Source organism: Plasmodium knowlesi, assembly GCF_000006355.2.
Source record: "Plasmodium knowlesi strain H genome assembly, chromosome: 7".
NCBI lineage: Eukaryota > Apicomplexa > Aconoidasida > Haemosporida > Plasmodiidae > Plasmodium > Plasmodium knowlesi.
The window spans coordinates 662,399-678,104 of record NC_011908.2 but is presented as its reverse complement, the minus strand read 5'-3'; the positions used below and the strand labels follow the sequence as shown (position 1 = coordinate 678,104).

At 37.1% G+C, this 15,706-nt stretch overlaps 5 protein-coding genes across 5 annotated transcripts; 3 read left to right on the top strand and 2 right to left on the bottom strand.

Moving 5' to 3' along the window:
• Positions 1-100: 100 nt before the first annotated feature.
• Positions 101-847, bottom strand: PKNH_0714900 (zinc finger protein, putative; the record flags this gene model as incomplete). Its single annotated transcript, XM_002258405.1, has 1 exon — positions 101-847. One exon carries the CDS (start codon positions 845-847, stop codon positions 101-103), a length of 747 nt encoding a protein of 248 aa, XP_002258441.1.
• A 1,268-nt stretch (positions 848-2,115) lies between these two features.
• On the bottom strand, positions 2,116-2,262 carry PKNH_0714800 (conserved Plasmodium protein, unknown function; the record flags this gene model as incomplete). Its single annotated transcript, XM_002258404.1, has 1 exon — positions 2,116-2,262. One exon carries the CDS (start codon positions 2,260-2,262, stop codon positions 2,116-2,118), a length of 147 nt encoding a protein of 48 aa, XP_002258440.1.
• Positions 2,263-7,703: 5,441 nt separating this feature from the next.
• Positions 7,704-8,726, top strand: PKNH_0714700 (RNA-binding protein musashi, putative; the record flags this gene model as incomplete). The annotated part of the gene is made up of 1 exon (XM_002258403.1): positions 7,704-8,726. The coding sequence occupies one exon, from the start codon at positions 7,704-7,706 to the stop codon at positions 8,724-8,726; it is 1,023 nt and encodes a 340-aa protein (XP_002258439.1).
• A 2,233-nt stretch (positions 8,727-10,959) lies between these two features.
• On the top strand, positions 10,960-11,673 carry PKNH_0714600 (methyltransferase, putative; the record flags this gene model as incomplete). The annotated part of the gene is made up of 1 exon (XM_002258402.1): positions 10,960-11,673. One exon carries the CDS (start codon positions 10,960-10,962, stop codon positions 11,671-11,673), a length of 714 nt encoding a protein of 237 aa, XP_002258438.1.
• A 1,352-nt stretch (positions 11,674-13,025) lies between these two features.
• On the top strand, positions 13,026-15,205 carry PKNH_0714500 (ubiquitin fusion degradation protein 1, putative; the record flags this gene model as incomplete). Its single annotated transcript, XM_039113931.1, has 9 exons — positions 13,026-13,071; positions 13,308-13,453; positions 13,555-13,660; positions 13,830-13,897; positions 14,035-14,164; positions 14,338-14,431; positions 14,579-14,681; positions 14,886-14,997; positions 15,123-15,205. 9 exons carry the CDS (start codon positions 13,026-13,028, stop codon positions 15,203-15,205), a joined length of 888 nt encoding a protein of 295 aa, XP_038969570.1.
• Positions 15,206-15,706: the final 501 nt, after the last annotated feature.

The window sequence follows — 15,706 nt, the reverse complement described above, 5'->3', positions numbered from 1 at the left end:
ATGATCACAAAAAAAATAAATAATAAAATGAAGAAGGGAAGGTGCAAGAAGGGGGGTATACTTGAGACGAGATGCCATTATACAAATCCTCTCCCAAAAATCAACCCTCCACCGATTTCATAATTTGGTCTACGACCTGCACAATCGTGGGGTCATTAATATAATTGGAGAGGTAGGCAATTTTGTCCTTGGATGTAGTGAAATTCTTAAAAACGGAGCGAACATAATTATTTTTAAGTAGGATTCTCAATCTGATGTCTTCCTTTAGCTTTACTTTTTGTTCTTCTGTTAGTAGGTCCTCGTCGGATTCTTCTTCATCTTCCGTAGGGTTATCACCCCTTTCATCCACTTGGCTTTTTTTATGTTCATACTTTTGGAACTCTAAATTGTTAACTTCATTTAATTTGTTGTCATTTTTCCCCTGCTCCTCCAAGCAGGCCTTCTTGTCGTGCCTCTGAAAACAGGCGACAGAACAGTAGCCTCCGTAGCAACACACAAATTTGTACTTCACTACTCCGTTTTGGAGGCATACAACGCAGATATTTTGTTCTTTCTGTTTCTTCCCGAAGAGAGAACTAAGGTTGTTAGGGGCATCAGCGTCAGGCACATCCCCTTGAAGCGCATGGCCGTGATGTTTCCATTTCTTCCGTCCACCCCTTCTATTCAAATGGTTATATTTTTCACGCGCATGGAAAATTACATTACCAGTTGTTCCTTCCTCCAAGGGGGGGTCACATTGACTATCGTTATTTTTGTCTCTTCTTATTTTATCGTCATCATTTGTGGATTCCAAATTCTGACATGTTGGGGAATCTCCCTCCTTCACGTTGGAGTCAGTCTGATCCATGGTTTTGTCGTCTCTCCAAAACGGTTGCGTTCGAGGCACTTCCACCCGGGGGGGGGTAGAGATTTATGTAAGCACCAAAATGAAACACGACATGGATTCTTCTGCTGAGTGTTTCACCATGCGCATGTAAACATAATTGCCACTTCCGAACTTTCCCTCTAGCGTTTTTCTTCACAGATTGTTTTTCCTTTTATCTATCTATATATATTTACCTCTCATTGTAATAAGAAAAAGAAGAAAAAAAAAAATCTTCGAACCCTGTTGCTCTTCTTCCAGAAAAATGAACTACGACGGCACCTACAACCCTCTCCGCAACTACTTCCCACAGAAACGCAGCCCTCTTGAAGGCTTCAAGTTCAGGACAAAAAAAAAAAAAAAAAAAAAAAAAAATTAAAAATGGGCCATAATTTAATAAGGGAAATAAATGCAATCAAAAAGGAGAAAAAGAAAAAAAAAACTTCACTCATATTTTACGCTTCCCTTTTGTATATATATATATATATATATATTATCCTTTTTTCACTGTGAAGAGGGGAATTTTTTTTTTTTTTTTTTTTTTAAAAAACGGAATGAATTGGTGCCTAATTCCACGCCACTGCAGTAGAAGAATCGACCTGTATGGACATGCAGCCCCAACGCATAATGATGTTGCAACTGTGCTTATCGTATATATGCTAGTAAACATTGCGGTGTTTTATTTTTATTTTTTTTTCTTTTTCGCCATTTCATCATTATGTGGTTAGCCATGCGATGAAAGCGAAAATGTTAAGTTGGAAAAAAAAAAAAAAAAAAAAAAAAACACAAACATTAGCGTTAACCAGAACGATAAAACGTAACGAAGGGAGGTGGGCAAAATTATGTAATGTTCACTTGTACAGGTTGCCAAACTGGTGGCGGACACGGGGGTAGGCTGCGCACACAGGGGTACTCAAATAATACATACGTATCATCGTACGTGAATACGGAAGGGGCTCATAGAAGATGGCATGGTCCCATTTTCCGGGTAGATGGTATAAAACGAGGCAAACGCTATGCAGTTCGTGAGGAATTGTTTTCACAGTTTTTCTTCATGTATTTTCTTATTCCCATGGGTATGATTTGTTATCCTTCCTACAGAGGCAATCCAGTGTATATGCCCCGTCCACACATATGTTCTTTTACTTTTTTGTAAAAACGTCATTTGCATTTGTAAGATTTATAGGAGGGCCCACTTGACGAACCCCCTCTCTAGGCAACGACTTAACGCCATTAAATGTGTAGCCTCCTCATCAGTCGGCGCTCTTGTTGAATAAGCTTAAAACCATGGGGATGGTTCTGATAACAAAGACGACTCCGGCCAGAACTCGTATTTTATACTTGAGCTCGTTCATGAGGATATCCTTAGGGGATTCCTCGTTCTCGTTAAGTAAAAACATTTTTCCAATAGAAAAGGTGGGGGGGGGATCACAGTGATTTTTTCCTGGTCCTTTCGGTGTTTTTTGTTCTTCCCTTTTGCTTTCTTCTAGCGGTACCCCCGACAATCCTCTTGGCACGTGGAAGTTAGTTCTTCGAAGAAGTTTTTCTCGTTACGTTTATATTTTTTTTTTATCCCTTTCGTTATTTGTTTTGGTAAAATGCGTTCGCGCAAATACAGGCATACACAAAATTAAGTGACACGTTGGATCCTTTTTTGCCAAAAGTTTTTTTTTTTTTTTTTTTTTTTTTTACGAACTCATTTTCCACATTACAGGGAAATAAAGGCATCTCTTTTTTTTTTAATTAACGGGAAGGTAACATAATTTTTCGCGCTATAGGGGAGTGCCTTCTTGAAAGTGCAGTCGCCACGTGCTACTTCACTGCATGTTTAGCCGGTGAGCATCTGCGAGAAAATTCCCCTCTCCCAAATAAACAATTTTTGCACCTACACGACATAACAGAAGTAACACGTTTATGTAAAGTCTGTATTGGGTTCAGCTTTCAAATAATACAATCTTTTTTTTTTTTTTTTTTTTTTTTTTTACTAATTTGCTCAAAGGGGAAAAGGGAAAATTTCCCTCCCTTTATATTGCTTTTTTTTTTTTTTTTTTTTTTTTTTAATTTTTGATAAGTTAATTTGAAAAGGAATGACAACTTTTTTAACCGTCCTAAGTGGAGAAGTCATTTTTGTTGAGGTGCGTGTTCCATAGTAAGACTTGGCGTATGCACACGCATGTATAATTAACTCCACGTCAGTTGCGCAGTCGAGTTCGTTGCATTCGCTTCGTGTGTTATTCGTGATTTTTCCCAGCAAAGAGACAAAAAAAAAATGTAACACATTTGGGGGGGTCGAGAAAGGGACCATTCCCCTGAGAAAATGAATTCTTCCGTCATGCGCATTCTGCAAAAGGCTGTTTTGGTGAGAAGGTTCCCCTCATATTATAGTGACGGGGGGAGTATCTCTGCGTTGTTTGGTCCCATAGGCTATTAGCACATATGTGAACAGAGGGGGGGGTTCTTTACAAGTGAGTAATTTAGCCCATCCCCTTTATGTATCACGCGTCTATGTAAGGTGGTACCAATTCGAACAGATCACCATTATGTATAAGTGCATTGATAGATAGGCAAAAACATATTTTTTCGCCATGTTATTGGCTGCGTATTCTCTTATGTGTATAACACATACCGTCAAAGGCCTCCCTCTACAATGTGTTTTTTTTTTTTTTCCTCCGTATATCTGTTCGAATGGTTAATTATTTTTTGAAGAATGGAAGGGATGAGAAGGATAGGGTACATATATGTTATGTGGGGCTAGCATGGTGAGTCTTTTTTTTTTTTTTTTTTTTTTTTTTTTGGAGGGGGGTCCTTAAGAGGCAAAGTCAATATTTAGAATAGTGGCACTCCAAATAGGAGGCAACTATACCGCATATATGTAACTTCTGTCCATGGAGTTGTATTCGAATAACCCAATTTGACCGAGCCGCTTTTGCGTTGTTCCATCCGATCTTCCCTTACCATTGGTGTGAGAACATCATGGAGGAGAAGAATAATAAGGCCCAGCTTCACATTTGTAACATTTCCTATTTTTTTATGTTTTTTTTTTTTTTTTTTTTTTTTTAAAATAGTGCAAATTGGCAATTCCATATTTTTGCTACAATTTGTTACAATTCGACAGACGTGTTTAGTTTAGAAGGGAAGGGAAAGGAACAGAAGGATAAAAAAAGAAAAAATTGATACCATAAAAAAAATTTGGACATTCCAATTATTTTTCCATCTTTCTTGAAACTGAAATGGACATTTTTGTCATCTAATGGAATCGCGAGTTTACACATAGGGGGGTAAACACATGTCCATCCGCTTTTTGTTCCCTAGGCATGCGCGTAATTTTATTATGTGAGAGGAAAGGTCGCAGGCACGTAGAACATTTTATATGTGCAGAACACGACGGGCGGAAATAATGCGGACAAAGGCACACACACACACCAACAAGAAAACACGCAACACAGTTAAAAAGACGAGAAGGGAAAAGGCATCGAGCTAGAGAGAAATATACTTTTATTACATATATGTAAATATGCTTTTCCATCACTTATGCAATGCATAACTACGCATTTGCCATGGGCGAAATGGTGTGGAGCAAAATATTTCCAATGCAAAAGAGAAAAATAAAATAAGAAAAAAAAGAAAAACCATTAAGCAGAAATCAGTAGAGCAGCGAAGCAGGGGCAAAAAAAAAGCAAAAGGAGAAAAGTTTGTCCCAGGAGAAAGAAAAGCTGATGAAAAGCTCACGAAAATTTCACCAATTCCCCCCGAAATATTTATTTCCAGAGTATTTAAAAGTTGTTATTGTAGGTAGAAGTAACGAAAATTGTATTTATTTTTTTTATTTACAAAATTTTAAGCTTTTCCTTTCAAATTTTTAATGAACCGACCTTTTTTTTTTTCTTTTTTTTTTTTTCTTTTTTTCTCTTTTACCATTGTAGAAAACAATGCCTTTGCTTTTTGAAGCAAAAAGGAGAAATTTATTTATCCGCGTATATACATATTCACATGTAAAAAAATGTCATGCATTATGGCACCTTTTTTCCCGGTAAAATTGCAGTAAATGTTGCGATAAAATTTGCGATAAAATTTGCGGTAAAAATTGCGGTAAAAATTGCGGTAAATGTTGCGGTAAAATGTTGTGGTAAAAATTGCGGTAAATGTTGCGGTAAAATGTTGTGGTAAAAATTGCGGTAAATGTTGCGGTAATTTTTTGTGCCAAAATGGTGGTAATAAAAATTTGTTACTTTTTACTGCTTATGTCGTACTTTATAAAATTCCCCATTCGGTTGCTTTTTCTTTTCTTTTCTTTTTTTTTTTTTTTTTTTTTTCTTCTGAGAATAAGCAGAAAATTTGAAAACAACACTTTTATAATTTTTCCTTAAAAACGTAATTTTATTTGGGGTATTTTTTCTTCTCGTTTGATTTTGTTCTTTTTGTTCTTTTCGTTCTTCTCGTTCTTTCCGTTTGCTCTTTTTCCTTTTTCTTGCTTTTGTTCCTTTTTTGCCTTACAAATACATATAATTAATTATTAAGATATATTAATGAATATACGGGCTTTATTAATTTTATATGTTGTGAAATTTTAACTGAAATGAAACAATTTTTTTTTTTTTTTTGAATTCTTAAGAAAGAAAAAAAATTCATTTTGCGAGATTACTTGAGAAAAAAGGAAGGCGTAGTAACTTTGCAACCGTCAGCTTATGTTGCGTATGAGTTTGTCATTAAAAAGTTTGTGAATAAAAAGTTCTCATTAACCTTTTCTTGGTAACTCTGTTACGAAGAAGTTGTGGGATTAGTTTTTCCGTTAAGAATTGTTCGACCCATTTCTGCCTTATTTGACAGAACATTTTTTCTTATCTTCTACCGTTTGTTACTTTTTATTTTGTGGTTCATTCCTTCATTCGTGTTTTCTAATTTTTTTTTTTTTTTTTTTTTTATTTACCACGCTGTGGTTGTAGGAACTGTTTTTGACGCTTCACGAAAAGGGAGCATAAAAGTAAAAGGCGTTCGATAGCCACCAAAACGGTTGCGCACCTTGTACACATTATACATATGTACCTTCCTATATACATTTATCTGTACTACAATTCTGTTCATTCATATGTGCGCGCGTGCAACATATGTAATGTTTATAACTGTCATGAGTACGCAATACATACTGAACATGGGTACAAGTTCACACGCTTAATTATATACGCGTACCGACGCATGCATCACCCGATTGACACCACACAGCCGCAGAAAGGAATCGCTTGCTTCCACTAATTAACTGCTTTCGCGCACAAGGAAAGGAACATCTCCCACTACATATACACGTTTCGCGTATATATTTTATATTACATATGATATGTATATATACATATATATAGAGAATAGTAAAATTACCCTGTTTTACTTCGTGTTTTACACGTTCCTCCGTTACGTAAGCAATTTGTTTGCGAGTATATATTTATGATCAGTTTTCTGATTAGTTCTACTTGCCTAGTTTCTTTCCGTTGTTTGTTTTTCGCGCGCTATTTTTTTTTTTTTTTTTTTACGCGGGTCAACTCTTTTCGCGTTTTCCCCCTACAGCCCTTGAATAATTCAATTTATTTTCCCGCGCTTGTGTTTCACAAACTTTGTTTTATACCTTTTTGTAATATAAAGGATCAATTTTTTTTTTTTGGAGGTCGCAGGGGGGATATTGTTTTACCAAACGTTGCACACCTAGTGACCCCCTGAGATTACTTGCCTGAACACCAAGGTGCAACACATATAGAAGTACATGCATACATGTAATATAAATATATTTTCACATGATTGCATGTGTATGTGCTTATACTTCCCTTTACCTCTTTGTTGCTCTTCCCTCTGCACATGCAGAATTTATGCGCCCCTTATCCGTGTATATACCTGGGTGTAAGCAAAATTAACCTGAGATGCATTAGTCGGCACGGGTAGTTAGACCATAAGAAAAACTTCCTCCGTTTGCCTTCGTGCCCTGTTTGTTCGTGAACTAGCTGATTTTTTTTTTTTTGTCCCCCTCTCTACCCTTTGGTTATTCTTTAATTTCCCCCTCCTTTTTTTTCTACGTGTTTGTCAGCATTTCGTTTTGCTGTGTCCAATTTTGCGAAAAATTTCCGTCTCGTGTATCTTTAAGCTTTCCGCCCATTGTTATACCTTTGTCAAAATCAAGACGTGCCCACCCGCTAAGCAACAGCCACCTTCGTTCGATTATAGCTATATATATGTGCTCTTGCCGAACAAGAACTGAGAGTACCTTTTTTCATATTCATGGACACCGAAATATGAATTAATTGCCAAGTGAAGCAAGAATTGATAAACAGATAAAAAGAGCATACCATTTTGAGAAATTAAGAGAATTTTCTGATACAATTAATTATATATATAAAATAAAAGTAACCTCTACCGATTCACAACTGTATAGAAGGAATAACTCACAAGGAAAAAGAAGAAGCAGAAAAAAAAAAAAAAAAAAAAAAAAAAAACTATATCCTTCAATTGATTTATTATTCCCATTTATACACACACAACAGTCAAGATCATTTTAAACTATACATTTTGATCGTTTCCCGTCCTAATTTTACTGTCAAATTAATTTAAGAAGGAAAAAAAAAATATATACGCTTGTATTCGCCAACTTTCGAGCACATCCGTGATATATATAACTCAATCTTAAGAAAAAAAAAAAAAAAAGGAAACTTAACTTAAGTGTTTTTTAGAAGGTAGTAGTAGTAGTAGTAGTAGATTAGCGAAAAGAAGTATCGCATCGTTGTGTCAGTTTCGCGGAAATTTATTACCATTCAGTGTATAATACACACACCACACTACGTCAGTTTACGCCATTTTCGCCAAAATGACTTCAGAAGAAAACGTAAACTACAACTACAACCGAACCAACTCGAATTCCTCGCAGGACAAGAAAAGTGTCGATGAGGAAATAAGTGCAAATGATAAGACAGTAAAGGACGAGGAATCTGAAGCCGAAAGCCTTAGGAGATTAATCGCGCCGCTATCCAAAGAACAGCTAATAGACATTCTGGCAACCTCCGCCTTAATCCACCAAGATATACGTGACAAGTGCAATGAAGCGGTTGCTTCCTCCCCTTCTACGAGAAGGCTAATGGTTCGTAATATCCCATTCAGTACTCGTGATGAACAGTTTTTAAAATATTTCGAAACATTTGGAGAAATTGAAGATGGAATTATTGTACGAGAAAAGGAAGGAAGATCAAAAGGGTACGGTTTTGTCACTTTTAAATTTGTCGAGTCTGTGCAGAAATGCTTAAAAAGTAGTCATACGTTAGACAATAAAGAACTGCAAGTGAGATTAGTAGCAGATCCATTTACAGATCATTATCAAAATAAATTATTCGTCCGAAATTTATCCCAGAAAACAAACGTAGCCACGTTGAGAGGTATTTTCGAAAAGTATGGAAAATTAGAAGAGTGTGTAATTATACATGACAATGAAGGCAAATCCAAAGGATATGGTTTTTTAACCTTTTCTTCACCGAAGGAAGCATTTAAAGTTATGCAACAACCTGAACGAATTATTGACAACCGAGTTGTTTTCCTACATTTTGCTGTATCACAAAATTATAAAAAATTTCAAAATAATCAAACCTTCATGAAAAGAAACCAAACCTACACCAACTATCAAAAGAATAATATTAATAATATAAATAATATAAGCAGTCGTAATAACTATGTCCGAAGAGCTCCCGTATATCATCATGAAGGTGAGGCACCCAATACTTTTAACTACCCAATTTCCTTTGTTCCAAATGTATACACGAATGTCCCCCATGGGTATCAGATGAATTATCCCGGAAATTTGGATTCTTTTAATGCCTTCTACAACAATACAAGATATTAATTTTTTTTTTTTTCTCCCATTTTTTTTTACCTGACTTGTTCATAATTTTTTGACAATTTTTGTACATTTCCGTTTCGGCTAAAAAAAAAAAAAAAAAAATAGCCAATTTGATTCAATTCGCTTTTTAATTTTTTTTTTTTTTTTTTTTTTTTTTTTGTAATAATATTTGACTTATACGGAAGGCTGTATGAATGTGTATGGTGTATATTCATATAGTTGTGCGCAGTACACAAGTATATATAATACGTTTTTTTTTCTTTTTTCCCATGGTTGCCTTGGTATAAAGGTAAATATGAATGTAAATATATATATATATATATATATATATATATATATATATATAACATATAGTATTACAGAGACGACGCCCCGATTACCTACCTGTCCACGGGTTTGTATGCATATTGTGTTTCATACGCTTATGTACTTGCGCACGTATATGTATATAGTCTCCACATTCATACATGCATGCGTATAATAAAGGGCGTTATTAAATGGAAAGAAAAAATTGTGTGCATGGTGTTCACCTTTGCGCAAATAGAAATGGTACATCTGCGGGAAGAACCTGGCATGAATCTGTCCATAAGTGTACCCCCTACATATACAAATAGATACCAATCCATATTACGTATGGTGGCATTTGTGCGCCTTTACCCCCACAATTTACATGCGCTCCGTGCATAGATGCTGTGCACGTTGCCTATGTTTATGCTGATGTTTATGTAATTTTTTTCTTCCCATTTGGCTGCATCATTACAAGTGCAACGCATATGCGCATAAACAGATTTACGTCTTCGCAAAAAATAAAAAAAAAATAATTTGTGAAGATAGTTTTTTTTTTTTTTTTTTTTTTTCATATATATATATAACTCATCTAATTTGTCATATATAAAAAAAAATGTATATGTAATTATAACTTTCTACATCATTTGGCTTCTACGCCAACAAAAAAGTGGTGGCTCACTTTAGCGAAAACTGGTCGACCAACATGTGATCGTGACGGACCGAACAAATGTAAGAGGATTTGTTATTTCCTTCAGTGGCATATCAATTGTTTAGAGAAGGAAAAAGGAAGGTGCCAGATGGAGGGGGGGACACACGCATCACTCTTTGTCTGAGCCACCCACCATTACCACCAAGGAGCGCATCGCTTTCTCTTTCCATAACATCTGACCAGGATGAAGGACCCTAACAACTGTGCCACCCATGTAGGATGCATCACACACTTCAAGTATATGCCTATTTACCCCTCATTTATGCTTCTTTCTTTTGTAACATTTGCCTGCACGCCGATTATCGAATAGGGGGGGCACATCAAGTTGGACCCATTAAAGAGTGCAACTATACGAAAGGTGTTACAATGGGGGGTGGGGTGAATTCTCTGTAGGCTGTCACAGAGGTTATTCCTCTCAGCATCTAGAAAAAAAGAAATCTTTCTTCTCCATCGCCAGTTAACTTATCCATTCGAACTTTGACATTGTGTGATACAAATGGTATAGCGCGAACTGGAGGTACAGTTGTTGGGACCTGGGGGGCGCACTTTTCACTGCTACTGCATTGTTAAGGAAATGGTACAACTCGGGAGCTGGTCCCTAAATGGAAGGTATTAAATAGAGAGAGTTTTAAATGTTAAGCTATGTGAAGGAATTTTGTATGTGCACTTGACTAGGTCCCGACGTGGAGATTCATCGCGGCCCGTTATAGCAGGGCGTCCAAACAGAAAAAAAAGGAGTGCGCAAGATTTGCATACATGAGAGGGATTAACGTAAGGGAAGTAATCTAGATGTATGAAAGATTAAAACGAAATTAAAATTTGAAATAGAATAATTTTGCCAGCAAAAAAAAAAATAATAATAAAATGGCAATAGGATTACACCCCCCTCAGGTATTCCTTTTATGCCAACTTCGAACCCAAAAATAAAAATGGCCGACCAAGTGGTAAGGTGATATCATAATGAGAAAAAAAATAAAAAGGCCAACAAAACGATGCTATTCACAATTGAGGGCGGTGCAAAGTTAGGGTTATGCTAGATCCCCTTTTTTTTTTTTTTTTTTTTTTTTTTTTCCCAGGGTAGAATTATCCCTAGAATACCTAACACGGCATCGTTGTATGCGCAGATTGACAAATCGATAAGTGGGCGAGGTACAGAAGGAGTATTATTTACCCAAACCGACACAATTTTTTTCCCATCCTATACACATACATACACACACACGCTGATTTGACGAACCAATGGCACCGTCAGAGCTTCACAAACTGAGCTACTGGGAGGAAGTATATCAAGGGGAGAAGGAAAACTATGAAGAGGCGAACATTCAGCCGGAGGAATGGTTTGAAGAAAACTGTGATAAAATTATAAATTGGATGAGCAACCATTTTAGTGAAGAAGAAAAAAAGGAACAAGTAGCCATTCTTGATGTCGGGTGCGGAAATGGTCTATTCCTACACAAACTGCATCAAAGAGGCTTCGGCAATTTATGCGGTTTTGATTTTTCCGCGAGCGCCATTGAATTAGCAAAGAAACTCTTCGTGGGATGCGGCGGGGAAGGCGAAGAGGACAGTCGTATAAATCGTGGTGAAGAACCCACCGACGTTTACGTGCAAGTGCTAGATATTTATAACATCGAAGACGAAATAAAAGAAAATTCAAAATTGAAGAAAAAATATAAACTGATAAATGACAAAGGAACATTCGATATATTTTTCATGAATGATAAAGCGCAAGAATACTTCAAACACGTATCTTTTTTTTTCCAAGTGGATACAATCTTTTGTCTCACATCGTGTAATGCATGCAAAGAGGAATTACTATCCATCGTTAACCATTTTAATGAGACCAATGGGAAATTTCAGTTAACACTTTTTGATGAAATACGTTACGAAAGTATAACCTTTGGGGGGGTGAAGGGGCAGATAATCACTACCTTAATTTTTGCATGTTCCTAATGCGAAACATCGTGTATGTCGTCCTGCGTGTGTGTCTGGATGGAAAGGGGGGGGTGAGTATTCCGATGGGGAATAGTGCCAAGATGGTTGTCCACGTTGTGGTAACAGGTGGGTATTAAGTGCATGTCTAAGAGTGCCTCACAAATGTAACATCAGAAATGCATTTACCTATATATGTGTATATATGCACACATATTCCATCTCAGCTATGTAAAAGCTGAGTGCGTGATTTTAAGAGGATGGGAAAAAAAAAAAATATCCTCAGGGGAATCCGATCTTTGGCCAATTGAACCCTTTGCCCAATGTATGGGCGCGCCACAATAATAAACCTCCCACGATATATGCGCAAATTATCCTGTAACTTTTTAATCCCCCCTTTTTCTGTTCATCTATGGGGGATGAAAAATTCTTCACATTCGCTTAAAATAGGTGTGTCACTTATAAAGACAACTGTGTTCGTTTTTCTGTAGCCACTTTTTTTTTTTTTTTTTTTGTATCTTCTGTTCCATTTTTTTAACTGTGCAAATGACTAGGGTAATTAAAATATTTGTGCCTTTGGCATGGCCCATTTCTTAGTTCGAAAAAGCGACACCATCCCATCCTGATAAGAAAAGGGATAAAGGAAGCAGCCCCTTCCGTTAAGTCTCCTTTTCTTTAATCTAGCTATACCTCTTTGTTCAACGAACCGTCCCAGAGTAGGTAATCATTTGGAGATGGCTTGGCGGTAGGTGGTTCTCGCCAAAAGTGCAATCACCCTTGCGTGGGAACAGTGTGCCATGTGGGTAGGGTCAATTTCTATAAATCTTACCTAATCAAACATTAACCTTCCAACCCCCCTTGGTGCATTTCTCTTTTTTTTTTTTTTTTTTTTTTTTTTTAATTTGTTCTGGTGAAAGTTGCCATACCATCAGATTATGCTTGCACCCTCTTTGAAGCCTTTTCCCGCGGTGGCTCTTTTCCACTTTTTTTCCACCTGCGCACATTCGGACGCATAGTAGGTATAAGCGGGAAAAAAAAAAAAAAAAGGAAAACAGATCAAGCAACACGCGTGTATGAAGTGTTTTTCCGCCTGCACATCTACCCAATTGCCTATTAACCATTTATCAGAAATGAACTGAGAGCATGAAAGTTAATCCAACCCGCTGAGTGAATTCTGACCAGGCAGAGAGACCAACATACACCGCTAAAAAAAAAAAAAGGAAAAAGAACAAAGCAAAGCAAAACAAAAAAGCAAGCATGAAAAAGGGACAACAAATCTTGCAGCAGGGAAAAAAATCAAAAAAAATCAAAGTGAAAATATACATCTCTACTGAAGCCCCCACAAAAACTCTCCTCATAAGATGCAAGTTAAGATGATTAAAACTATTTTGTTTGTCCTAATAATCGCTCTCTCCCTGAGTATGTGTAACGCAAAAATAAAAAAAGAGAGAAAAAAAAAAAAAAAAAAAAAAAAGCCCACTAAAATGGGAAAACTCATGGGGGGTAGGACAAATACAACCCATTCCCCATGCTGATACCCAAATGTGTATGAGTGTAGAGATAATGCAATAAAGGTGCATTATCAATCCATATTTATACCAGTATAGATACTATTGAATTGTGCCATCCTTTTTTCTTATCCATTTACTCCTCAGCTCCGTGCACTTTCTCGAAGTACACCCCGCAGAAGGATTGTCTTCCCTCTCCGGTGGGAAAAAGGCACTTGCGTCAAATAAAACCGCACATGAACATTTTAACAAAAATTAAAAACTACACCGTCAAGGCGATCTACAAAACGAAGGTGGGTGCGCCCTATTGCGCGGATGCACAGTTTAGACATCACCACATCGCTGCCATCACCATAGCGTTTCCTTCACCGCCGCTTAACCCCCCAACTCGCAGTTGCTCACCTACGTGAACGACATAAACAACCTAAACCTTCGGAACGAGAAAAATGAATTTTACTTAATCGCCCTACCCCTCAGCGATAAGTTCAACCCCTTTGTCGGTGAGTCCTTCGTCTGTACAAGTAGCGCTGATTCGTTCTCTGCGGGGGGTGATTGGCAAATACCACATGTGTATAATTCTCCTCCTCCCGGAGAAATAAGGACAACAGTGTTGTGCGCCTTCCTCCTGATTAATCTTATTTTTCCCGCCCGTCTGTCCAAATGCCGCAGGTACCTTTTGCCACAACAACATTCAGTACAGCGACAAGGTTTCCCTCCCTGTGTTCATATACGACATTGTAAGGAAATTGCAGAGCGGGATCATGCGGGTGGCGATTCTCAGATGCAATTACCCCCCAAAGAAAAACGTAGCTTAAATGAACTGATCATACGCACTGTTCAAACACTGATCCCCTCACCCCCCACCTCTGAGTAGCTCATAAACAAACATATCGAAGTGCCCTGGAATTTCGTGATCGAAAAAGTCGACATAAAAAAAACACCCTTTTACAAAAATGTACGCATGTCCGATACGAATGCTTTCTCCACCTATCCAAACATTAACAGTGAGTTTTTTGAGGTGCCTTTGAAGATTTTTCCTATTCAGGAGAACAGATTCCCACCACGTTTTTGTTTCTTCGGAGAGTACAACCCCGGATTCGCAAAAAAAAAAAAAAAAAAAAAAAAACTACTCCCCTTCCCGAACACTTCTTCCGACCCCTTTTCTACTCAACTGCAGAATTAGACAGAGTATTTATCAACGTATTAGATTTCAAGGCCAAGAAAAACTTCATTTTCTTGCCCACGTGGATCATGCAATCATTACAGCTTGAGTAGGCAAACGATGTTCTGATAAATGGGTTTCCTAATTGGGGAGTTACTTATCCTTGAGGGATTTTCGCCCCCTCATCTTCTTCCCTTCTTGATGATTCATTCCTCTTTTTTTTTTTTTTTTTTTTTTCTATCCATCCCCTTTACAGCTGCTTTGATGTCGTGCGGCTACGATTTACTAAACTGGAGACTGCGTCTAGCGTTGTCCTACAACCCCATCATAAGAATTTTTTCAATTTGAGTGATCCAAAGGTAGGACAAAAAAAAGAACTTATAACGGAGTGAAGTAGCGAAAGGGACACCATGTCACAAAAAAAAAACTTTTCGCTCACATTTTTTTTTTCTCAAATGTGTGTGTTTTTTCATCGTGCATTCTGTTATGATTATAAAAACAAGGAGTCATCCTAGCAATGTTTTTTTTTTTCTCTTCTCCATTATTATCTACCCCCGTAATAGAAAACACTGGAAGAGAAACTGCGATACTATTCCTGCTTGACTAAGAACAGTACGATCTCCATAAAACACGACGACTCCGAGTACCACTTTGACGTGATTAAGATGGATGCAGGTATGAATTTCAAATGCGCTTGCCCAATAGGAGGCAAATACGGGAAACAATCGAAATTGCCAGTTGAATCGCTAACCCAAGGATTAGCAAATGACTCACCCACGGCAACTCCAATCCACTTGCAGGAAAAAAGAAAGATGTCGAAGTAGCTTCCATCCAAGATGCAGATGTAATATTTGACTTCGTAAAGGAAAAATACGACAAATGAAAAAAAAAAAAAAAAAAAATGGGGGAATAATATCTTCACTTGGAGCCCATTCGTCTGTTCCTTCCCCATTGGGTTATATATATAAATCACATATCGTAGTAATTCTCAATAAAGCGGGCACACCTTCAGACTTCAGACAGTGCGCCCCCCTAGCAGTTCGCTTACGCCTAACCACCAGGACACATTCATCTGCACATAACCTCCTCTTGTAATTTAAAAAAAAAAAAAAAAGGAAAAGCCAAAATGGTAATAGAAAAGCAAAGGGAGAAGTCAATTGGGGGGTTACAATTTTAAGTGCGCTAAGAGGAAGGCGCCATAAACAAAAAAAAAAAAAAATTTTTTTTTTTAAATTAAAAAAAAAAAAAAAATAACACAAAGAAGCCGACAAAACGACCAACAAAATAACGCAGATTAAAAAAAAAAAAAAAAGAAAAAAAAGGAAACAGTCTTGTGTATGTAAATAATACGGAGCTACTCTCGTTGGGATAGGCACGGAACGCA